This window comes from Microcaecilia unicolor, chromosome 1 (genome assembly GCF_901765095.1).
Source record: "Microcaecilia unicolor chromosome 1, aMicUni1.1, whole genome shotgun sequence".
NCBI lineage: Eukaryota > Metazoa > Chordata > Amphibia > Gymnophiona > Siphonopidae > Microcaecilia > Microcaecilia unicolor.
Window position 1 is genome coordinate 262,651,628 of NC_044031.1, and position 25,515 is coordinate 262,677,142.

Genomic DNA, 25,515 nt, shown 5'->3' on the forward strand with positions numbered 1-25,515 from the left:
ACCTTGTTATAAAATTACTCTTCACCTGTGTACTTTCAGCCATCTGGCTTAAAAGTGTAAGATGGCTGAAGATATGCATAAAATTATATGGATAAATTATTCGTATATCTTTGAGTTTGTTACTGAACTGTGCTTTAATACTCTGTTGCTCTTTTTTTCTTTAACAATAGAAATCAAACAAAATAAAACAGGGAAAAGAAATAAGATGATACCTTTTTTATTGGACATAACTTAATACAATTCTTGATTAGCTTTCGAAGGTTGCCCTTCTTCGTCAGATCGGAAATAAGCAAATGTGCTAGCTTACAGTGTATATAAGTGAAAACATTCAAGCATTACTATGACAGTCTGACAGGGTGGGAGGATGGGGGTGGGTAGGCGGTATGCATGGGGACATCAAAGCATATCATTGATATTCTAACAGGATGGGTGTGGATAGGTGAGGGGTAGGGTGATCAACAGAGACATACAGCTTTATGGTTTATAATGGGCTAGGAACCCCAGGTCCTTGTTAAGTCCTTTCTGTTGGGTGTTAAAATATTCAATCATTCTGACTTCAAAGTTCTTGTATTAAGTTATGTCCAATAAAAAAGGTATCATCTTATTTTCTTTTCCATGTTTTATTTTGTTTGATTTCTATTGATAACCTTAAGAGTGGACTAACACGGCTACCACACTCCTTTTCTTTAACAAAAAATCATTGTCTATTAATACATTCTTGTTTCTTTCAGTGGGTGAGATTAGTTGGTTTGGTTGAATTATTATTCTGAATAATAAAAAAAAGCCCATAACTAAGCGGAGAAGGGGAGTGTCATTGCGATTGCGGACGGAAGAGGGATGCAGGACATACTAGACACACTCCCACCATTGCTTGAGGCTGCCTGAAAGTTCTTAGAAACGAGCGGGGAGGAGCCAGGAAGTGGAGAGGTGGAGCCAGGGAGGGGGAGGGGTCCACCCGCGGGCCCGTTTCGGTATAGGTTGTACGGTGCCCGGAGCGCAGGGAACGATGTCTCACGGGGTGACCATGGTGAGGACCACTACCAGCAGCCCCGCTGTCTCGCTGGAGCCGGGGTTTGTAGATTACGGCTACGCCAGGTCCTGCTCGGCCATGCTCAAGATCGCGCAGATGGTGAGTAAATGGAGGGATCGGGGGTGGGGGGCTCGCTAAAGTTTGTGAAGACCCTCAGAGCACACTAGCCCTTCAGAGGATTTTCCCTCCTTCCGTTACAAATCCCTGGATTTTAAGGCAGAGGATGGGGAGGATGACAATTTATGCAGGGGCAGAAAAAGGGGGAAGTTTGCACTGCAGTGCTGCAATAATGCTAAGAGTTCAGCCCTATCTCTTCCACGTTCTGCCTAAAATGGGAAAGAAAGAGGTGAGGCACGTGATTCCTTGAACGCCTTACTTTATATCTTCCAAAGGAAAGCATCCTCGGATGTTACTGTAAAGAACACGGGAGCCAGCTCAGTGGGTGCTGAGCACTCCCAGTATCGAGCAAGCACCCTTTATGTCCAGGGAGAGGCAATTTGTATTGTGTTCTGCACCCCCAGTCGTTTTTAAGTATGTTTAGGTATGTTGGTAATTTGTTTTAAAATGATGCACAAGTTAACGGGCATACGGTGACAAATCTTTTCTTCTCTGAAGGTGGCTAAAAAGTTTCTTTTTACAACCATGTTTGCTGTGGAGCATTAATTTATGTAAACATTACGAGGCAGGTAACAAAAACTACTACTTTTTTTTTTGTTTTGTTACATTTGTACCCCACGCTTTCCCACTCATGGCAGGCTCAATGCAGCTTGCATGGGGCAATGGAGGGTTAAGTGACTTGCCCAGAGTCACAAGGAGCTGCCTGTGCCTGAAGTGGGCATCGAACTCAGTTCCTCAGGACCAAAGTCCACCACCCTAACCACTAGGCCACTCCTCCACTAACCACTAGGCCACTCCTCCACTCTCATTCATATCTCTTTTTACAACCATGTTTGCTGTGGAGCATTAATTTATGTAAACATTACAAGACAGGTAACAAAAACTACTAGGGTTACACAGCGCGTACACAACCATTAAAACAGTTCACATATACATATATAATTAATCTTCATATATAATTCAGAACATTATTTCTTCACCCTCATAAAAACATGTAATCATATCAGGTCATCTACAAATATCTACGTCCCAAAGTATGCCTATGGAAATAACAATGCCTAATACCAAGACCCTGCAATAGACAGAGCCTCAGTGGCAATTCATTCCACCCAATGGGACCCACATAGGAAAACACCGCTTTCGCAGTAACGGAAAGGTGCAAACAGTCAATTGCTGTAAATTCGCAGAACGCAGTGCCCAAGTACACATATGACATAGCAACACCTTTTTAAAATAGGCAGGAACTGAGTCATATACAAAGTCTCTTGGCAATGCCGACACATCCCATTCAAAGAGAATGGACTGTGTCGGCATTAGCGCTAGAGAAAGACACAGGGACGTGATGGGGACAGACTTTGTCCCTGCGTCATTTTCTATGTTGAAGCCTATTAATGAATTGGACCATAGGAGCCGACTCTGTGGGTGCTTGAGCACCCCCAATATTGAGAAAATTGCTTGTTTTTGTCCAAGAAAAGGTTATTTCCACTGGGCTTAGCACCCCCAATAATTTTGAAAAGTTGACTCCTATAAATTGGACTGTTATTTATGTTTGAGTGATGCAGACGATAGATTTTTTTTGGAAAAATAAGCAAACATGTTGGACACAGCTAGCAAAATGTGCATGGGAGATCCTGTACATCCTACTATCAGCACATCGTCTAAGAAAACACCTTTTATTGCAGGAAAGACTGTGGAAGAAAGGAGAGCTAGACTGAATCCTGAGATTATTGATGATTTATTATTAATCCACAGATTAAAAAATCATAACAGGGCTTCATAGGGCATATTTCTCCCCTCTAGGGCATACAGAACGGGTTGTATTTTGTACCCCTGGATTAGGATTCCTTAGGGTAGTAGAAATCAGCTATCGTTGGGGTTGGAAGGGTAGAGCTGCTCACTGTTATTATTGTTTTCTATTTGTAATTTATACACAATAGTTGCACAGCATATGTTCCTTTTTATACTTTAATAAAAAGATTTAAATATAAAATCATAATTGTTCGAGGCTTCTGCAGAGAAGGACATAGCCCATGGGAATGGGGACGGAGACAGAACCCACGGGGACGGGGACAAACTTAGCACACCTGCAGCCACTGCATGGCTTTGTAAACACGGGGGATGGAGTCTTAAAAGCCACCACCAATAACCATTTAAAACAAACTATACAATTGTTAACACCATGCTGTCTTTAGCTTTCAAGGTAATTTTTTTTGCATTGGAAATCCTTGGATCAGACCACCTACCAAGAATAGTGGAACTTATTGTTTCAAACTTATATGAAGCATGTCTTGCTAAAAAATCATTTCAATTTGCTCTGCATGAGGAGAAATGGTGTCCACTTTTATCTTTCTTTAAAGTTGCCTAGTGTGATATGTTGTGCTAATATCACTATCCACTGCTCTTTGGGTGTCTATGGATTATGCATGAAATGTACTTTGTTATGTATCCTCCACTTTTGTTTCTTCCCCTTTGATTTCTTAGCAGTTTTGTACAATTGTTCATTGTTTCATAGTTGTTATTTCTTGATTTACTAAGACTGAAAACAAACTATAAGCAGCTGGCGGCCAATGAAGAGTCTTCATCTCACCTGTAACAGATTCAAAACGACTCAAACCAAAAATCATACTTACTGCAGCATGCTACACAACTTGCAGTGCATGCATTCTACTTTTTCACATCCCTAAAACAAACTATTACCATAATGCAGTTTTGTAAGCACAAGGCTTTGAACCACAATCTGAAACTCATATTGGCGATAATGGTTTCAGTTTACTCAAAACTTTTAACTGAAAGAAACATAACTGTACCAGTCTAGGAAACGTGCTTGCATTGTCAGCTGCTCATCAATAATAACACCCAAACTCACAATTTGATTTTTAATTCGGATCTGCATCCCCTAAAAAAACAGGGCTATAATCCCCATCGACAAAAGACCTAGTCACAATCATCACTCCAGTCTTTCTTCTAGCGAAACCTGCAGGTGTCAGCGGGTAGCTGAGAATAACAGTGCATTTTTCATTTACATATTCAAATGTTGCGCAATCAATCATTAGTCATCACAAATTAGAGACCTGGTTTTGTATTGCATGCTTGTCTTTTTTTTTTTTTTTTTTTAAATCTTGCCGCCCAACTTAGAAAGTGTATAGGTACACAGTACCCTGCACTGTGTAAAGTGCAGTGAATGAAATTTCTGTTGACAAAACCTGCTTCTAGAGGTTTAAATCAAACTTCATATAATGGGTTATGGCCCAAGGTGTAGTTTGTCTGCTTAAGGGTAAGAAGGTCAGATCGGGTAGGTTTTAGCCTCCGCTTTGCCCTCCCCCCCCCCCCCCCCCCCACCATCCTTCTCCACAAACGATCACTTCCTTTTGCTTCAGCAGGGTGGTGCAGTGCTAACCCCTTTTCCTGCAGGCCCAGCATCTGGGCTGACATGAGTCCTTCCTCTGGCTTAGGCTGATACCTCGATGCTAATTCTCATTGGAAATGTCAGTCAATTCAGCAGTTGGTGGTGAAACTCCACCTATAGTTGTGGCTTTGTCTTCCTCTGTATGATTTGTTTTGTGATACTAAAACCTACCTCTAGTTTATTTGCATATGAATGGGGTTATAATTGCTTGGATCCTCTTTGGCTTCCTTGCTCCTACTTAAATTTTTCATTAAAAAAAACCCAACATAATTTGTATTTCTGTTTAGACTTGAATCCTAGCTTACCCAGGGCTGGCTCAAGGGACTGTGATGCCTTGAGCCAACTTTTGCATTGGTGCCCCCCCCCCCCCAATGATCTGGTAGCTCCCCCTCTCTTAAGCCCCCCACCCCCTGATGATAAAGGGCACTCTTCTCTGTACTCTCTTGCTCCTGCTCTCCGCTGGGGATATCAATCCCAATCCTGGCCCTCCACATCAGCTCTCATCCTATTCGTGCAGGTCACACCGTGAGGTCTCCAATCTAATTTCTGTTCCTCTCCTCCCCCTTCTTCCCTGCCTTTTTCATGTGCTCTGTGGAATACCTGCTCTGTCTGCAACAAAACTTTCCTACATCCACAACCTCTTTATCTCCCATACTCTCCATCAGCTTGCCCTAACTGAGACTTGGCTTTGACCTGAAGACTCTGTTTCAGCCATGGCCCTGTGTCATGGAGGTTACCTTTTCTCCCATACTCCTCGATCGGTTGGCCGCAGAGATGGTATTGGGCTACTACTTTCATCCTCCTGTAGATTTCAACCTCTTCTTCGAAGTCCACTCCATCTGTCTATTCACTCCTCTGCCTCTCCAAGTAGCTGTCATTTATCAACCCCCTGATAAGTCCCTTTCTTCCTTTCACGCCTGGCTTTCCTTCTTTCTTGAACTTTCACCTCCTTCTCTCATTCTTGGGGATTTTAACATTCATGCTAATGATCCCTCTGACTCTTATGCTTCTCAGTTTCTCCCTTTAACATCCTCTTTCAATCTTCAACTGCACTCCACTACCCCCACTCACCAGAATGGCCACTGTCTTGATCTTATCTTCTTCTCAAACTTCTCACTCTCCAGTTTCTGTGCCTCAGCTCTTCCCCTCTCTGACCATCATCTGATGACTTTCACACTTAAACACCCTCCCTCCCCCCAGTCCCATCCAATCTTAACTAATACATTTAGGAATCTTCAGGCTATTGACCCTTCTACTCTGTCCTTCAGTGTTTCAAATCTCTTCTCAACCACTATGTTATCCAAGTCTGTCAATAAGGCTGTCTCTGCCTATAATACTACTCTCTTCTGCTCTAAATACTCTCACTCCTCTCATTCCCCGTTCTGTAAGGTGTACCAAACTCCAGCCTTGGTAGAGCTCTAGAACCCGCTACCTACATTCCTGTGCCCGCTCTGCCAAACGCCTTTGGTTGAAATCCCGTGTCCATGCTTACTTCATACATTTCAAATTCTTGATGACCTCCTTTAGTTTCTCCCCAGACTCTGGCTTTCATGATAAGGTTCACAAGATTAAACTTGAATTCTCAACCAAGTCACCTGTCCTTCCCTTAGTCCATTCTCTCAACCTTTCTTCAACCCCTGCCTCCTTTTCTGAAGAGGAAACTGCACATTTTCTTTCCTCCTCGAAACTAACTACCTGTTCCTCTGATCCTATTCCCACCCATCTACTTACCATTATCTTTCCTACTGTCATATCCTCAATCTTTCACTTTCCACTGCCACTATTCCTGATGCCTTCAAACATGCTGTAGTCACACCACTCCTCAAAAAACCTTCATTGGACCCTACCTGTCCTTCCAACTATTGCCCCATCTCCCTCCTCCCTTTCCTATCCAGGGTACTTGAACATGCTGTTCCCCGCAGTTGTCTTGACTTCCTTTCATCTCAAGCTATTCTTGATCCACTTCAGTCTGGTTTTTGCCCTCTTCATTCAACTGAAAAAGTGCTTGCTAAAGTTTCCAATGTTCTGTTCCTGGCCAGTTCCAAAGGACTCTATTCTATCCTCATCCTTCTTGATCTGCTGTGTTTGACACTGTTGATCACCACCCACTCCTTGATACACTATCCTCACTTTGATTTCAGGGCTCTGTGCTTTTCTGTTTTTCTTCTTATCTCTCACCTCACACTTTTAGTGTATACTCTGACAGATCCTCCTCCACTATCAGTTGGTGTACCTCAGGGATCTGTCCTGGGACCTCTTCTTTTCTCCATCTATACTTCTTCCCTTGGTACTCTGATCTCATCCCATGGTTTTCAGTATCACCTTTATGCCGATGACTCCCAGATCACCCTCGCCACACCATACATTTCAGCAGGAATCTAGCCTGCCTGTCTGACATTGCTGCCTGGATGTCTCACCACCATCTGAAACTAAACATGACCAAGACTGAGCTTCTTGTCTTTTTCCCCTAAACCCACCTCTCCTCTTCCCCCATTCTCTATCTCTGTGGATAACACTGTCATCCTCCCATTCTCATCAGCTTGTAACCATGGGGTCATCTTTGACTCCTCTCTGTCCTTCTCTGCCCATATTCAACAGACTGCTAAAACCTGTCATTTCTTTCTCTATAACATCATCAAAACTCGTCCTTTCCTTTCTAAGCACACTACCAGAACCCTTATCCACACACTTATCACCTCTCGCTTAGACTATTTCAACTTGCTTCTCACATTTCTCCCACTAAGCCATCTCTCTCCCCTTCAATCTGTTCAAAATTCTGCTGCACGACTTATATTCCACCAGTGTCACTATACTCATATTAGCTCTCTCCATTGGCTCCCTATTTGTTTCCGCATATTCAAACTCCTCTTATTGACTTACAAGTGCATTCACTCTGCAGCTCCTCAGTACCTCTCCACTCTTCCTACACTTCTCCCCGGGAACTCCGTTCAATGGGTATATCGCTCTTATCTGCCAATTCCAGACTCCACTCCTTTTATCTTGCTGCACCATATGCCTGGAATAGACTTCCTAAGTAGGTACGTCAAGCTCCATCTCTGGCCGTCTTCAAATCTAGGCTAAAAGCCCACCTTTTTGATGCTGCTTTTAACTCCTAACCCTTACTCACTTTTTCAGTACCCATGTTTTATCATTCCCACCTTAGTAATTCCCTTATCCCATTTTTGTCCTGTTTGTCCTAATTAGGTTGTAAACTCTGTCGAGCAGGGACTGTCTCTTCATGTCCAGTGTACAGCACTGCGTATGCCTAGTAGCACTATAGAAATGATAAGTAGTAGTAGGGAAGAGAGAGATTGAGAGGGATGCCACACTGTGATTTTGGCACCCTTTATCACTGGCACCCTCAGCCAGTGCTTCACCTGGTCTATAGATTGAAGTTATACCCCTCACCTGTTCTTCATGGTCTCCAGCAACATTCCATACTAAGAAGAATCTGTTTACATCCTGGAAACCTAGCACTTCCTTTATAGCCCTGCAAGAGGGCGCTGGCTGATGTCATCACTTCTAGACAGGAAGTGATGACATCAGCCAGCGCCCTCTTGCAGGGCTACTGTCTTATATACTGTCCTTATATACATCCTTATATACTGTCTGGAAGTATATAAGGATGTTCCTGACTCCCAGCCAGTGCCTTTGCAACAGGTGTCCTAGAGTGTTCTAGTGTGTGTTGCAGCCTTGTTCCTGTTTGTTCCCTGTTCCTGCCTGTGTCTTGTTCTACTCCTGCTCTGTGTTCCAGCCTTGTTCTTCCCATGCTTCCTGCCTTGCTCCAGCCTTGTCTTCAGTCCACCCTTGCCTAGATGTCTCGCCCGCCACTAGTCAGGGCCTTGCTAGCCCTCGGGTTGGCTAGATAGCGTCAACTCAGCTGCAGCTCAAGGGCTCACCCCAAGTCATGACAAATTGGAAAGGCCATGAGCTTGAGTGAGTCACCCACCTTGCAGCTGGTCCAGCAACTGGCCCTTCAGCTCCAGCAACTTTCTGACTCTGTTCAGGACCTGACCAGCTGCATGGCCCAGCACCAGCATCTCCAGGACCTCGACCAGGAGGTCCAGCAGCAAAGACACAACTTCAGCAGATTACAGAAAACCTTCTGGGAGTCTGTGCTCAGTTTGCAGCCATGCACACCACAGGCCCCCTAGGTCCAAACTCACCTCCAGGATCTGCTTCAGTGGTACTACCTCCGGCTTACCCGATGTCTCAGCCTCAACTCTCGGCACCACTGCCCTTTGATGGGAACCCCAAGGCATGCCAAGGATTTAGTAACCAGTGTTTGATGAACTTTGAATTACAGCCCTCTAGTTTTCCTTCGGATTGAGTCAAGATTACCTTTATTTTCTCTCTCCTTTCTGGGAGCAGAATGACCCAACTTGGACCCTGGAAAGATTCTTGCTGTCTCCCAGATCATTGTACCTCCAGAGAGTACTCCGGACCCCAAGCAGTCAAGGATGCAGGCCTTGCACAGAACATACAACCTTCAGTCTACAGGATACTCAGGTTTCCAAGTATTATCCTCCTTACCCTTCTGATGTCTAGAATATACTATCAGTGTTCATACCCCTGCACTTATAAGACATAATCATCATTTTTATTTCCCCAAACCTGAACCTACAGGTTCAGGAAGGGGGGTACTGTCATGACCCTCATCTGTTGATATTATTAGGAAAGGAATGGAAAACAAAAATGAAGATGTTATAATGCCTTTGTATAGCTCCATGGTGTGGCCGCACCTCGAATATTGTGTTCATTCTGGTTGCCGCATCTCAAAAAAGATATAGGAGAATTAGAAAAGATACAGAGAAGGGGACGAAAATGATAAAGGGGATGGGATGACTTCCCTATGAGGAAAGGCTAAAGCGGCTAGGGCTTTTCAGTTTGGAGAAAAGACGGCTGAGGGGAGATATGATAGAGGTCTATAAAATAATGAGTGGAGTTGAACAGGTAGATGTGAAGCATCTGTTTACACTTTCCAAAAATACTAGGACTAGGAGGCATGCGATGAAGCTACAATGTAGTACATTTAAAATGAATCGGAGAAAATGTTTCTTCACTCAACGTGTAATTAAACTCTGGAATTCATTGCCAGAGAATGTGGTAAAGGCGGAGCTTAGTGGAGTTTAAAAAAAGGTTTGGATGGCTTCCTAAACAAAAAGTCCATAGACCATTATTAAAATGGACTTGGGGAAAATCCACCGCTTATTTCTGGGATAAGCAGTATAAAATGTTTTGTACTGTTTTGAGATCTTGCCAGGTACTTGTGACCTAGAACGGCCACTGTTGGAAACAGGATGTTGGGCTTGATGGACCTTTGGTCTTTCCCACTATGGCAGTACTTTTGTACTTATGTTCCCTGTGGTCTCCAGCAGCATTCCATGCCAAGAAGGATCTGTTTACTAACTGAAAACCCAGTACTTCCTTTATAGCCGCTGCAAAAGGGCACTGGCTGATGTCATCACTTCCTGTCTGGAAGTATATAAGGAAGTTCCTGACTCCCAGCCAGTGCCTTTGCAACAGGTCTCCTGGAGTGTTCTAATGTGTGTTGCAGCCTTGTTCCTGCTTGTTCCCTGTTCCTGCCTGTGTCTTGTTTTAGTCCTGTTCCGTGTTGGAGCCTTGTTCTTGCTCTGCTTCCTGCCTTGCTCCAGCCCTGTCTTCTAGTTCCAGCCCTGCCTTCCAGCTTTAGTCCTGTTTCCAAGCTCTAGCCTCGTCTTCAGTCCAGCCTTGCCCGGGTGCCTAGCAAGCCCTTAGGTTGGTTAGGTAGCGTCAACTTGACTGCGACCCAAGGGCTCATGTACTTCCTAGATCTATCCATTAAGTAATTTTGGGTCTTCCCTGGTTGCAGAAACATGAACCTTGTATTGACTGATACTCTGGTGACACTCTAGCCGGGGGTCTTAGTCTAGCCTGGGGTCTTAGTCAACGTCTGTTTAACTTCAGTTTACCGTGCCTAAGATGGATTTACCCCAGGGCAAGCCTTCCATCTTGGAATCCTGACCCAACTTGGACCCTGCAGAGATTCTTGCTGTCTCCCAGATCATTGTACCCTGGAGAGAACTCTGGACCCCAAGTGGTCAAGGAAGCAGACCTTGCATGGGATGCACAATTTCAAGTCTACAGGATACTCAAGATGTTCTAGATGTCAGAAGGGTAAGGAGGATAATACATGTAAACCTATTAGTGTTTACACTTCTGCACTTATAAGACGTTGTCAACATCTTTAGTCCCTCAAACGCGAACACACAGTCTGTCTTCAAGCGCCACCCTTGTCTTCAGTCCAGCCTTGCCCAGATGTCTCGACCGCTGCCAGTCGGGGCCTAGTCAACCCTCAGGTTAAGTAGGTAGCGTCAACTCAGCTGCGGCCTAAGGGCACACTTGTGATGGTTGAGTTGGCCCTGACCGGAGCATACAACCAGAGTGGCTTACAGACTAATAAAAATAAAATGAAAAAAAAAAAATAGAGTATACTCCTCTCTCTCCCACCTCCATCTACCTGGAGAGAGGGAAAGGGATTGGGATTGATACATTTGTTGGAAATAGCAGACTATATTTATCTGCATTTTTATAACAAAGCCAATAGATTTCACTCATATAACAAAACATACTTGTGAAACAAAACATCTGATGTCCTACTCCCTGCGCTCACTAGGGGGTGGTTTAGTTAAAGTCTGGCACATTTAGGTTAAATATCCTCTGAGACAAGAACTTTGTGAGAATGTGTACAAAAAAAATCATGATTACCAACTTTTTATTCTTACTTAAACTGTGCACATGTCGCAAGAGACAGTAGCATTGATATGTTTCCCATTTGTGTTTAGTTATTGTTTATCATTTATTTTGCTACAAGCTGTAAAGCCCGTTACAACGGGCGCCATTTCTGTAGTATGTAATGAAGTAGCCAAATGGTCAAGCTTTTTTATTTTAGAAATGTAATTTATTAGATGATGAATGTAATTTTAGTTGATGTCTACAGTACACTTTTATATACTATGTTTCTGGTGTAAGTAGCATTAGATCCTTCAATTAATTTACCTTGTTCTAATGTTTGTTTAACTAAAACTTTTACATCTGAAGCATTTCTTACTCTCGAGAATGTGACATACAGCTGTCCATGGCTAAATACAGGGTTTGGTAAGTAGATTCCCACCTTGTCCAAAGTTTGTCCTTGTGATGTATTTATAGTTATGGCAAATGCTAAATTTAGTGGGAATTGACGTTTTCTAAGTTGAAATGGTAATCCTGAATCTGTTATGAGATCAATTCTTGGAATGAATACTGTTTCTGATTGTGCATTGTTACTTAACTTCGTTGCTATTATTAAGTTTGGTTTTACGTCTACAACAATCAATCGTGTTCCATTACATAAACCTCTTTTAGTGTTTAAGTTCCACAGTAGCATAACAATTGCTCCCTTCTTCACTTTTAAAATATGAGGTGTTGTTCCGGAAGGACTTAAAGAATTGAGGAATTCAACTGGGTAGTCACTAATGACATCTCCGTCTTCACTGATGAGATCGTCGTAACTTAGATATGTTTTCTCCTCCTCTTCTATTTTGCTTAGTACTTCAAGATTTATTTCATTGACATCTTCATTTTTGGGTGATAAAATAGCAATTTTAGAATATGCTGTAATATCTTTGGATGCTAATGTTGTGCCAAAAGTATCTGTAATAATATTGTTGGTTACCATAGCAGATGGAATTTCGATTATGTCTTCATAGAGGCCCACATTATTTGTTAATTCTCCATTACCAAGCTTAATAAGCCAGTTACTGTACGTTAAGTCTGTACACCTCATATTAGTTTGTAGGTTCAATTGCTTAAAGTGTTTCCAATTGGTATTAAACTTTAGGGACGACTGAACTACTTCTGATGAATTTGCTCTGGTATAACAGATAAACATTGTCTGAAGTCACCACCCATTAATAGTAGTTTTCCACCAAATGGAAGAGTTTCATAACGTGTTATTTCCTTCAGCAAACGATCTACAAAATGAAGTGCTAAGCCGGGTGTCATGGTTGCTTCATCCCAAATGATTAGTACGGAATCTGTGATTGTTTTTGCATCTTTTGATGTCATTTTTATACCTGATACAGATGTTTCGTTAAGTGTTAAAGTAGTGAGTGGTAGGTTCTCCCAGATGTTAGAAGATTAGCTGCAATTCCTATAGACGCAACTACCATTACAACGTGTCCAGTACTTCTAATGTAACTTATTAAAGCTCTATATAAATTGTTTTTCCTGTTCCACCTGGCCCATCTAAGAAGAAGCAGTTAGTTTGCTTTGTGGTACAATTGATACCACTTGTTATTGCATCAAACACTATTCTTTGTTCATGGTTTAAACTTGCTTGCAATTGTTCAGATACTTGTTTCTCAAGTTGGACATCAATTGCATCATTAAATTGTAAAGGTAGGTTTGGCAAAGGTATTTGCAGAGAGAAGTCATTGCATGGTTCCCATGTGTTTTCAAAATGTCTTCTATATCTCTTAATGCATATGATGTGCAGACATTGCAGGGAATGTTAAGTAAATGACCATGTTTTGTGCAGTAGTCTTCAATTAAAGTTCGTGATGATTACCCCATAAAGTGGGACATGTCAGTGAGCCCACTAAAATACAAATGTAGGCAAATAACTCCCTTAAACTTCTGGGCATAGCTGCTCCTGCAGTATCTAATTTTCTTCTTCTATAAATAGGATATCCGTCCTCATTTGCAGCTGTTTCATTTTGAAACTTCTTTGGAAACCCTTTACAGCACTTTCCATTGACTAAGCATGGGGAATTTGGATTTCAGTAATCACATGGTCCATGTATCTTAGTGGTTTGATAATGTTGTGGTAACGTAGGCTGCAAATTAGCATCTGGTATTTCTGCGGAAATTATTTGATCGATTGTGACTACTTCTTTTGGTTTGTCACTTAAAGCCAAAGTAAAGATCATATGTGCATGTGGTAGTCCTCTTTTTTGAAAACTCTATTACTTGAACGTAGGCGTTACCTTTCCAAATATTTCTTCTTTTGCAATGTTGTCCATAAGTTGTTTAAGTTTCAGTTTAAATACCCCTATCTACCAAGTCGGGTCCTATTTCTGGTGTTTCTGCATTTGCCATATTTTCTGTAATTTCTTTCCATTTTGGATTACATGTCATCGTAATGAAAAGGTCTGGTTTTCCATATCTCATTGTTATTGCCATAGCATCTTGGTAACATTGTTGCATGTTTCTTGGACTTCCAGTAAACGTAGATGGTAAAATTGTTAGTTTTCCAGCATTTTGTGCATCAGCATCGTCTTCAATATAGTTCAATTCATAAAGTTTTTCTGCTCTTAGTTCTTTTTGTTTGCTTCTTATGAAGTTCAGATCATTGCCTTCTGCTTTTACATAAGCATCGACAATGTATTGTTGTGTCAAGCGTCCTGCTCTTAAGAATGGATTAAAATTGTCTCTAATTTGAAAATAATATGAATAGTATTGTTTAAGTGATACTTGCCTTGCGCTGTTAGTTTTTACATTGTGTAAAGCTAAGCCAATACCCCAACTTGTTCACCGTTTGGAAATAAAAGTCTATTCTACTTGTTGCAGGTACATTTCCGTTAGGTCTCAAGTGAACCAATAAGTCTCTGTCGATTGGGGGTTTGCCATCGGGGCACACAAACACCATAGCAACCTCATTGCAATGTTGTGGATTGTAACGTCTTGGATCTGTATTTCTGGTTTTCAAAATTCTCATGTGTATACTGAAAGTGTTGACATTATGTATTTGTTTCTGTTCTTTTTCCACCTCATGCATCATTTTGTATGCTCTTGCTAAAGGATTAGACCCAATAATGTTTGCTAAGTGTTTACATGTGGTTTGCAAGTTTTATTTGCAGGATTGTTCATCCTTTCCTCATTTGCAAGACATTCGTCTAAAAATATATAACTGAGCATATTTAGGTTCTTTATGTTGTGGTGGATGAAGGGTTCCTGATAGATGATACATTTGTCCGTGTATTTTGAAACAGTATGGTCCAAAACCTTTTGGAACATTAATATTAGCTCCCACTGATACAAAAGCTAATGCACTATTATACGATCGTATATTTTGCATGAATAGTTTAGAATCAGGATGTTGTCCAGTCATGAGGATTATAATGTAATCATTGGTACTTATAGGTGATAAAACAACAGATCCTTTATTGCAGCAGACATTAAACTTGTGGTCATTTGGGCGCTCAGTTGTAAAATGTTTAGCCTTACAATGTTCACAGATGTCATTCAAACTGCCCAGGTAGCTAATTAATATATAGTTTTCTTTAAAGTTCTATACGTTTGTTAAACCTTTTTTTCTTGTCATTGAAATTTGTAGTAAGCGATTTGTAATCCTGGAGGTTTTACGTCTCTATATTTCTGCCTGTCTTTGGTCTTCATTTCTCTGTGATCTTAATTTCCGTACTCTTTCTAGGTCTGCGTGTCGTTGTTGTGGTGTTCTTTTTTGACATCTAAATGTTTATTTTTCTGCTTTCCTCCCTTGTTTTGTAATTCATTTTCTGTACAGTCATTTGGGTTTTTTGTTTTTTTTGGTAGGTCCCATATGTCTTCAGTTAGGCAGATTGTGAAGAGAAAGTGTGTGTGTGTGTGTGTGTGTGTGTGTGTGTGTGTGCGTCTGTCTGAAAGAGAGAGTGTGTGAGTGCGTAGAGAGAGAGTGAGAGTGTATTTGTGCATGACAGAGAGAGAGAGTGAGCTGTTAGAAGACTCTATGACAGTGGAGGTTCAGTTGCACCTTATAGGCTGTTGCTTATTGTTGTATTAATTTTTGTCTGTGTGTGTGAGAGAGAGTGTCAGTGTGTCTGAGAGAGAGACAGAGAGGAAGTGTGTGTGTGTGTGAGTGAGAGAGAGAGAGTCTGAGAGTGAAGGTGTGTGCGTCTGAAAGAGACAGAGAATGTGAGAGTGAGTTCAGAGAGAGATAGAGTGTATATGTGTGTGTGTGTGTGTGTGTGTGTGTGTGAGAGAGAGAGAGAGAGCTGGTAGTAGTTCCTGTGACAGTGGAGGGACAGATGTTCCTTATAGGCAGTGTTTTGTTTGTGTAATATGTTTTGTCTGTAACAGAGAGAGAATGTGTTTGTGTGTCAGAGAGTGAAAGTGTATGTGTGTGGGTGTGTGTGTGAGGGAGAGTCAGAGAGAATGAAAGTGTGTGTGTGTTTTTGTGTTAAAGAGACAGACAGTGTGAGAGTGAGTTCAGAGAGAGATAGAGTGTGTATATATGTATGTGTGTGTGTGTGAGAGAGAGAGAGCTGGTAGTAGTTCCTGTGTCAGTGGAGATGCAGTTTTTCATTGGGGGGGAGGGTTTCTGTGTGTGTCTCTTTGAGAGATACACAGAGTGTGTGTGTGTGTGACAGAGAGAGAGAGAGCGAAAAAATGTGTGTGTGTGTTTGAAAGAGAGAGGGAGAGTTATAGAGAAAAGGTGTGTTTGTGTCTGTCAGAAAGACACAGAGAGTGTGAGAGTGAGGTCAGAGAGTGTATGTGTGTGTCTCTCTCTGAGAGTGAGAGAGAGAGTGAGCTGGTAGTATGTGTGTGTGAGAGACGGAGAGAGCTCGTAGGAGTCCCTGTGCCAGTATTTTGTGTGTGTGTGTGTGTGTGTGTGTGTGTGTGTGAAACAGAAAGATAGGGAGTCTGTGTGACAGACAGAGAGAGAGAGAGAGAGAGAGAGAGAGAGAGCTGGTAGGAGTGCCTGTGACAGTGGAGGGTCAGTTGCTCCTTATAGGCAGTTGTTTATTGTGTAAATAAGTTTTGTCTGTGTGTGTCACAGACAGTGTCTGTGTGTGTGAGAGAGACACAGGTAGAAAGTGTGTGTGTGTGAGAGAGAGAGACAGTCAGTGAGAGTAAAAGTGTCACAGTGAGTTGGTAGTAGTACCTGTGACAGTGGAGGGTCAGCTGCTCTTTATAGGCAGTTGTTTATTCTTGTAGTACTTTTTTTCTCTGTGTGTGAGAGAGATATAGGTAGAAAGTGTGTGTGTCTGTCTGAAATAGAGAGACAGTGTGAGAGTGACTGTAGAGAGTGAGAGAGGGAGAGACAGATATAGAGAGTTTGTATATGTATGTGTGAGAGACAGTGACAGCTGTTAGTAGTCCCTGTGCCAGTGCTTCTCCTTGTAGCAGTTGTTCCTGGTGACCAGTTTGAAAGGGTTAGCGTTTGAAAAGGGCAGGTGCAGGAGGTGGGTGTGGTTAGGAATATGAGTGGTGTGGTGTTGGTTATTAATCAGGGTTTTCCACTGGCTACTGATTTGAGGGCGTGCGCAGGAGGTGGGTGTGGTTAAGAACATGTTTCTCCTGTTCGGTTTTTTTCGCGTTTGCAAAGGGCGGGAGCAGGAGGTGGGTGTGTTCAACAGTGTGCTTGTTTGAAAGGGGCGGGCATAGGAGGTGGGTGCGGGAGATCCATCAGTGTTCTACCCGGAGGCCAGGCCAGCCCCACTGCCACCAGTCTCTGTTCTCCAGTGTCCAGAACAGGTTCCACCCAGGCTACCCAATGTTATTTCTGATTGGGGGAAACTGTCGCGAATTGCAACCTTTCAGGGCGGGACGGAATAGTGATTGGCCCTTACTGGCGTGAATGGGGTCTTTGACCGAGGATCTTGCATGGGAATGGGAATGGCTGTGGAGCTTGAGTTGGCTGAAAGAGCGGACAGTAGAGTTTTATTGTCCACCATGTTGGCTATGGCATATTGAAGAGAGAGAGAGGGAGAGACAGGAGGTACTTTAAAAAAAACACCTCAGAAATCGGCTACAGAAAGTTAGAGCCTCTATCAACGTCAGGACAGATCTGTGACGTGCTGCACATGTGCAGTACAACGCGGCTGCAGAAAGGTAGAGCTCTAACAACGTCGGAACAGATCTGTGACGTGCCGCACATGCGCAGAACAGCTGCTGTTCTGTGCATGTGCGGCACGTCGGTCACTCTTCATTTATATAGTAGGATACCATAATTTATTGCAAAGCAAATAAGAACAGTTCAAAAAGTACAATATAGAATAAAAACAGTACAATATACAATAAAAAGGATTAAAATACCTCCAATTTAAAACAGGAAAGAAGACTGACATACCTTTCATATAAAAGAAACACTGAAAAGCATTCTAACATTCATATTATCAATCATAGCAAACCAAACAAGTAGTACAGTTTTAAGTCTGGGTGGGTTTAAGTTTTAAGGCTGGGTGGGGCGCTGCCAGAGAGGATGTTTTTATTGTTGCGGGGGGGGGGGGGGGGGGTATGGCGGCCGGGGTGGACGCCCATCCAGGAAGGAACCTCCATTTTCGCTGTTGTTCCCCCTTGCAGTGATGGAAGGACATCTTTTTTGGCAGTGCTTCACTCGGCTGGGACCTGGGGGTCCCTGAGCCAATCGTGGCGCGTTTGGCTGAGCTGGGCGCGCTGTGGTTGGCTCGGGGACTTCCAGGTCTCTCGGCTGGGTGGCGCACTGCCAAGGAGGACGTTTTTATTATTGCAGGGGTGGGGATGATCAGCAGGGAAACCTCTTCTTCTTCAGGGTTCAGCAGCAGGGTTAAAGACTGCGGGGGGAGGGGGATGACGTTTTTTTTTTAGCGGAGCATTTTTTTGTTCCCTGATTTTTTTTTTTTTGTTACTTTGGGCCAAGTTTTATCCCGCACAGCCCCAACGAGAGATGCAGACCTCTCGTTAGATTTTCCAGCATTAAGGCAATCGGAAAAGGTTAGTGCATCTCATTACAATAGGGTTTCTACACAATTTGCTCATCTGCATTCCGTTTTCATTAGCTGCTAGAGTCAGAAAAAAGTCTTTAGTGCATGCCAGGGTTTACTACTTGTTTGTTAAGGGCTGTTAAGTTTAGTGCATCTGGCCCAGAGTCCCCACCCTTGCAATATGTCATTCTGCTTTCCTGTCTTGTCTCTCTCCATCTCTGTCAATTGCCTTGCCTCCTTCACATGGTAATTAGTTCTTATCAGATGGAAACCTAACTGCAGTCTAAAAAGTATCCAACTAGCCTCTTTGAACACACTTATCGAACATGAAAAATAGAAAATAACAAGAAATCAGTAGCAGCAGATAAAAAGCAGGGTAGGGAGGGAACATGGAAATGGTTGCATATTCCTTAGTCTGTTGAAACAGACTGAGAAAGATTTTCATTGACCCCCCTCTGCCTTCCAGACCAAGCATTTATATAGGGTTTCTCAGCCCAAAGTACAAAGAACTGTTTTTTTTTTTCAGGAATACATCATATTTGATATGTCAATTGTTTGTTACAATTGCCAAAAGGTACATAAAAAATATTGCATTTTCTTAAAAGATACATTTCAGTTCTTTTATCATCCTCTCTTTAATATTCCCTTATCTCTTGTTTGTTCTGTCTGTCCTAATTAGATTGTAAACTCTGTTGAGCAGGGACTGTCTCTTCAAGTTCAAGTGTACAGCGCTGCGTACATCTAGTAGCGCTTTAGAAATGATAAGTAGTAGTAAGTCCAATTGAAGGGTTCTATGCAAAAACCTTAAAGGGAGATTTAATCATCAGCAAGAGCCAAAGCTAGTTGAAAGTAATATGTCTTTAAAGCATCACTGAAAAGGGGATAAGACCTTTCCAGTCTAATTGGTTGTGGCAGTGAGTTCCACAATGCTGGTGAAAGAAAATAAAAGGCCGAAGCATACATAGATTCCTGTTTCGCACTGGAAGGCAATGGTAAGACCAATCTGTTATCAACAAGTGAACACAGAGTACAGGCTGGTGTGTAAGGAATAGTCAGAGTAGCAAGATAAGATAGAGTTGGAGTATGGAGAGCCTTATGTGTCAAAGTTAAAATCTTAAACTTAATCCTAAATTTGATGGGAATCCAATGTAAGCGTTGGAAGGAGAGGAGTAGCCTTGTCAAATCTAGAGGCCCGACAAATAATGCGAGCTGTGTTCTGAATCGTTTGTTATCGTTTTAAATTAGTTTTTGTAATACCAGCATAAATAATAGTACAGTAATCATATCATGTGGTAATATACGAATATGATAAAGTACACAGAGAATCCAAATCAAGCATATTTCTGACTGATCGAAGGAAATAGAAAGATTTCTATACAACATCTGAAACCTGAGGGCTGAAAGAAAGAGCAGAATCAATGATAATTCCAAGATATTTAAAGGAGGATACAGGGGTAATCTGTCTATCAAACAGTGTGGGTACTAAAGGAGGCTATTGTTTTGTCTGGGATTAAGACAAGATGATGTTTATTAAGCCATCTGGCCACCTCCTGGAGACATATCTGGACTGGTTTCAAGTCGATAAAATATGGATCTGTGTAATGTAATCATCAGCATAGGAGTATGAACTGATTCCAAATGATTGAATAAGCAACGCCAGGGGGCTTACATATAGATTGAATAGTAACAGAACCGATCTCTGTGGAACCCCACAGAATGAGAATGAGAGACCCTAAAAGAGTGGTAGAATGAGAATGAGAGACACTAAAAGAGCCATCATCCAGAAATGAGGAAAACCAACTGTAGACCGTGCCAGAAATACCGGGTGAATGTAGACGCTGTAGCAAGAGGTTATGATCAATTAAATCAAATGCTGCAGAAAGCTGTAGAGAAATTATTAATGCTGCCTGGCCCTGTTCTAGACGGGAGTGCAGTTCACTCAAGAGAGCTGTTATTACTGTTTCTGTACTATAGCCTGGCCTAAAACTGGATTGACATGGGGTGCAGTGCATTAACTGATTCTGAAAATGATTGAAGGATAAACATGATGTGGAGGGGCATTTTTGAAAGAATATCCAAGTCAGAATTAGGACCAGGGCTGGTTCAAGAGGTTGTGGTGCCCTGGAACATCTTTTGTTTTTGCGTCCACCACCTCCCATGCCCCCACCTCACACCTGTCCCACCCCTTGACCTACTCCCTACATTGAATATTTTATTCCTCTTTTCCTAGTTTTAAAGCCACGCCCCCCCCAATCTTTTCTCCTGCTGCCTCAATGTACTGGAATGTCCTTGCCTTTCAACAACCCCCCGCCAGCCCAGCAGTTTCTAGAAAACTCCCCCCCCCCCCCCCACCCAGAACAGCAATTTCCATAATTCCACTCTCCTTTCCCCCTCCAACAACAACTTCCACAATTCCGCCTTCCATTCTCCCCCAACAGCAACGTTCACAATTGCACCCTCCCTCCCCCTCCTCCAACAGCAATTTCGTCAATTCCACCCTTCTCCCCCCCCCCCCCCAGGGGACTCAGAACAAGATCGGGCCCCTTGCCTGCTGAAGCTGTGGTGGAAAAGTTGTTCTTTTCAGGTCAGCAGAGCAGTGGCAGCAGAGACAGTCGGCAGAGACAGTCGGCAGTGGGCCAAAAAAAAAAAAGAACATGGTAGACACTGAAGCAGTTAAATGCTTCAGTGTCCCACTCCTCCCTGCAAGGCACACTGGGATTGGATGTTGGGGGTCCAGTCCCAGCGTGCCTTGCAAGTTGCAACTAGCATGTTGGAAGAGGGGGAGTGGGAGGGGGCTGTTCCAAGGTGTTGTGTGCACCTATCAAGAGGCAAGCTCCAGGTCAGCATCCAGCGGAGGGAGGAGGGAGGAGGAAAGAGATGAGGAAAGCATGAAGCAATCTGCCTGGCGCCCGTTCCTCCTCCATACTGGGAGTCGGGACCAATGGTAAAAGAAGGGGTTTTTTTTTGGGGGGGGGGGGGGGTTAACCTATGGGCCAGTGAAATAACGGGCTCAGTCTATTGGTGCCCTTTAGCACCGGAACCCTGGGCGACAGCCTCACTGGTCCATAGGCTGAACTGGCCCTGAATGGGTTGTCCCGCTCATAACATCTTTAAAAAAAAAGAAAAAAAGCAGCAGCCATCCTGTGGCCATTTTCAAACAGGAAAAACGTTGGGGTTTCTTGTTTGAAAATACATGAGAACCATCCAAAATGAACAGCCATGTCCCAAAATAAAACGTACAAATTATGAACAACAAAAAACAGTGACAAGGATGTCTGGCAGAATTTGTACAGAAATGGCCACATAGATATCCCTGCAGAGCAGAAGGGCAGCCTACTGGTCAGTGTACTGAACTTCAATCCAGGGTGCCCAGGTTCATATTCCACAGCTCTGTTTATAACAGGAGCTCAGTAAAATAAAGCAGGAATTAGATGCAATTAAAGCAACTTCTAAGACTGCACAAAATCATACTGCACAGAATCAAGCCAAATTCACACCACTGCCTCAAAGGATAAAACCACCTAAGAATAGAGGGTTCACAATAGGCTTAGGCAGGCTTCGTTATGTGCCTCACAAGTGTTGCAGAATTCTTTTGCTCCATTACAGCACTCTGATGTTCCTGAAAATAGAACTGAGGCAGAAGAAACAGCAAAAGCAATGAAGGTGGAACAAAAAGATATGAAGGTACCCAAAGACAAAAAACACCCCCAAATCACTAATGTTGAAACACATACCAGGAAATGTAGATGGAAAGCGATGACCACAAATGCTCGCAGTCTAAGCAATAAAGTTCATGACCTTCAAGCCCTGATGTTGGAGGCAGACTTAGACATTGTTGCAATCACAGAGACGTGGCTCAGTGGTTCCCACGAATGGGATGCAAACATACCAGGCTATAATCTATTTAGGAAGGATAGAGAGGGTCGTAAAGGTGGAAGAGTAGCTCTGTATGTGAGAAATGACATCGAGGCAACTGAAATGGCAGGGACCTGGGGAAAGGAAGAAGTGATATGGATCACCTTAAAAAGAGATGATAAAACCTCTATACATGTGGGTGTTGTCTACAGACCTCCGACACAATTGCAGGAACTAGATAAAGATCTCATCACAGATATTCAAAAGTTGGGAAAGAAGAGAGAGGTGCTGTTGCTGGGAGATTTCAATCTGCCGGATGTAGATTGGAAGGTTCCGTCTGCGGGATCGGAAAGAAGTAGAGAGATCGTGGATGCTTTTCAAAGTGCTCTGCTCAGGCTAATGGTGACGGAACCCACGAGGGAGGGAGCGACGCTGGATCTGGTGCTCACAAATGGGGATAGCATATCAAATGTCAGAGTGGGTGCCCACCTGGGCAGCAGTGACCATCAAATGGTTTGGTTTGATATGACAGCTGAAGAGGAGGTCAGCCACTCAAAGTCCTGGATTTCAAGCGTGCTGACTTTAGTAAAATGGGGGAATACCAGAGGAAGGAGCTCATGGGCTGGGAGGATGAACGAGAGGTGGAAGGACAGTGGTCTGTCCAGACTGAAAGAAGCTATAAATAGGGCCGCAAACCTTTATGTAAAGAGAGTAAATAAAAGCAAGAGAAAAAGGAAACCGATATGGTTCTCCAAGCAAGTGGCTGATAAAATAAAGGCTAAAGAGTTAGCATTCCTGAAGTACAGAAAAACTCAAGAAGAGGAACACGGAGAGGAATACCGGATAAAACTGAAAGATGCAAAGAGAGAGATACGTCTGGCGAAAGCACGAGCGGAAGAACAAGTGGCTAGAAAGGTAAGGAGAGGTGACAAAAATTTCTTCAGGTATATTAGTGAAAGGAGAAAGACTAAAAATGGAATTGTGAGACTGAAAGATGCTGCGAACCTCTATGTAGAAAATGATGAAGAAAAAACAAATTTGCTAAACAGATACTTTTGTTCTGTTTTCACAGAAGAAAATCCTGGAGAAGGACCGCGATTGACTAACAAAAGTACATATGAAAATGGAGTGGATATAGCACCGTTCACGGAAGAGAGTGTGTATGAACAACTTCAAAATCTAAAGCCGTGGGACCGGACGGGATCCACCCCAGGATATTGAAGGAGCTCAGAGAGGTTCTGGCGGGTCCTATTAAAGATGTGTTTAATAAATCCTTAGAGACAGGAGAGGTTCCGTGGGAGTGGAGAATGGCGGATGTGGTCCCTCTTCACAAAAATGGTGATAGGGAAGAAGCTGGAAACTACAGGCTGGTAAGCCTCACTTCGGTTATTGGAAAAGTAATGGAAGCAATGCTGAAGGAAAGGATAGTGAATTTCCTGGAAACCAACAAGTTGCAAGATCCGAGACAACATGGTTTTACCAAAGGGAAATCGTGCCAAACGAATCTCATTGAATTCTTTGACTGGGTGACCAGACAATTGAATCAGGGACATGCTATGGATATAATCTACTTAGATTTCAGCAAAGCTTTTGACACGGTTCCCCACAGGAGGCTTTTGAATAAACTAGATGGGCTGAAGATAGGTCCCAAAGTGGTGAACTGGATTAGGAACTGGTTGACGGACAGACGCCAGAGGGTGGTGGTGAATGGAATTCGCTCGGATGAGGGAAAGGTGAGTAGTGGAGTGCCTCAGGGATTGGTGCTGGGGTCCATTCTGTTCAATATATTTGTGAGTGACATTGCCGAAGGGTTAGAAGGTAAAGTTTGCCTTTTTGCGGATGATACTAAAATTTGTGAGAGTCTGATAGGTACGGACAGGGAGAGGGATCTTGGGGTGATAGTATCTGAGGATCTGAAGGCGACGAAACAGTGTGACAAGGCGGTGGCCGTAGCTAGAAGGTTGGTAGGCTGTATAGAGAGAGGTGTGACCAACAGAAGAAAAGAAGTTTTAATGCCCCTGTATAAGTCATTGGTGAGGCCCCACCTGGAGTATTGTGTTCAGTTTTGGAGGCTGTATCTTACGAAGGATGTAAAAAAAATAGAAGCGGTGCAGAGAAAAGCAACGAGAATGGTATTGGATTTACGTTACAAGACGTATGAGGAGAGACTTGCGGATCTGAATATGTATACCCTGGAGGAAAGGAGACATAGGGGTGATATGATACAGACGTTCAAATACTTGAAAGGTATAAATCCGCAAACGAACCTTTTCTGGAGATGGGAAGGAGGTAGAACGAGAGGACATGAAAGGAGATTGAAGGGGGGTAGACTCAGGAAAAATGTCAGAAAGTATTTTTTCACAGAGAGAGTGGTGGATACTTGGAATGCCCTCCCGCGGGAGGTGGTGAAGATGAAAACGGTAACGGAATTCAAACATGCGTGGGATAAACATAAAGGAATCCTGTTCAGAAGGAAGGGATCCTCAGAAGCTTAGCCGAGATTGGGTGGCAGTATAGCACTGTGTGAGTCTGGTAGCGCCTTGGAAATGTTGAGTAGTAGTAGTAGAGCCGGTGAGGGGGAGGCGGGGCTAGTGCTGGGCAGAATTATACGGTCTGTGCCCTGACAATGGCAGATACAAATCAAGGTAAGGTATACACAAATCGTAGCACATATGAGTTTATCTTGTTGGGCAGACTGGATGGGCCGTGCAGATCTTTTTCTGCCGTCATCTACTATGTTACTATCCAGCTTATTTTCGAAAGAAAAAGACGCCCATATTTCGACCCAAATCGGGAGATGGGCGTCTTTCTTTCTCCCGTGGGCGTCCAAATCGGTATAATCGAAAGCCGATTTTGGGCGTCTTCAAGTGCAATCTGTCGCGGAAACGGCCAAAGTTGACGGGGGCGTGTCGGAGGCGTGGTGAAGGCGGGACTGGGGCGTGTTTATCGGCGAGGAGAGATGGGCGTCCTCGGCCGATAATCGAAAAAAGAAAGGCATTTTTAGCGCGAATTTGGGTCACTTTTTGGACTCTTTTTTTTCACGAGCAAGTCCCAAAAAAGTGCCCTAAATGACCAGATGACCACCGGAGGGAATCAGGGATGACCACCCCTGACTCCCCCAGTGGTCACTAACCCCCTCCCACCCAAAGAAAAACAACTTTAAAAACTTTTTTTTCCAGCCTGTATGCCAGCCTCAAATGTCATACCCAGCTTCATCACAGCAGCATGCAGGTCCCTGGAGCAACTGTTGTTAGTGGGTTCAGTGGACTTCAGGCAGGTGGACCCAGGCCCATCCCCCCCCACCTGTTACATTTGTGGTGGTAAATGGGAGCCCTCCAAACTGCCCCCAAAACCCACTGTACCCACATCTAGGTGCCCTCCTTCAGCCATAAGTGCTAAGGTAATGG

At 43.2% G+C, this 25,515-nt stretch overlaps 1 protein-coding gene across 1 annotated transcript in view; it reads left to right on the forward strand.

Annotated features, from left to right (window-relative positions):
* Positions 1-960: 960 nt before the first annotated feature.
* The window catches only part of CMTM7 (CKLF like MARVEL transmembrane domain containing 7), a 93,200-nt gene continuing 68,645 nt past the window's right edge, over positions 961-25,515 (forward strand). The window contains exon 1 of the mRNA XM_030190022.1: positions 961-1,129. Coding sequence (XP_030045882.1) covers positions 1,007-1,129 — 123 coding nt within the window. The 5' untranslated portion in view covers positions 961-1,006. The remainder of the gene's footprint in view (positions 1,130-25,515) is intronic.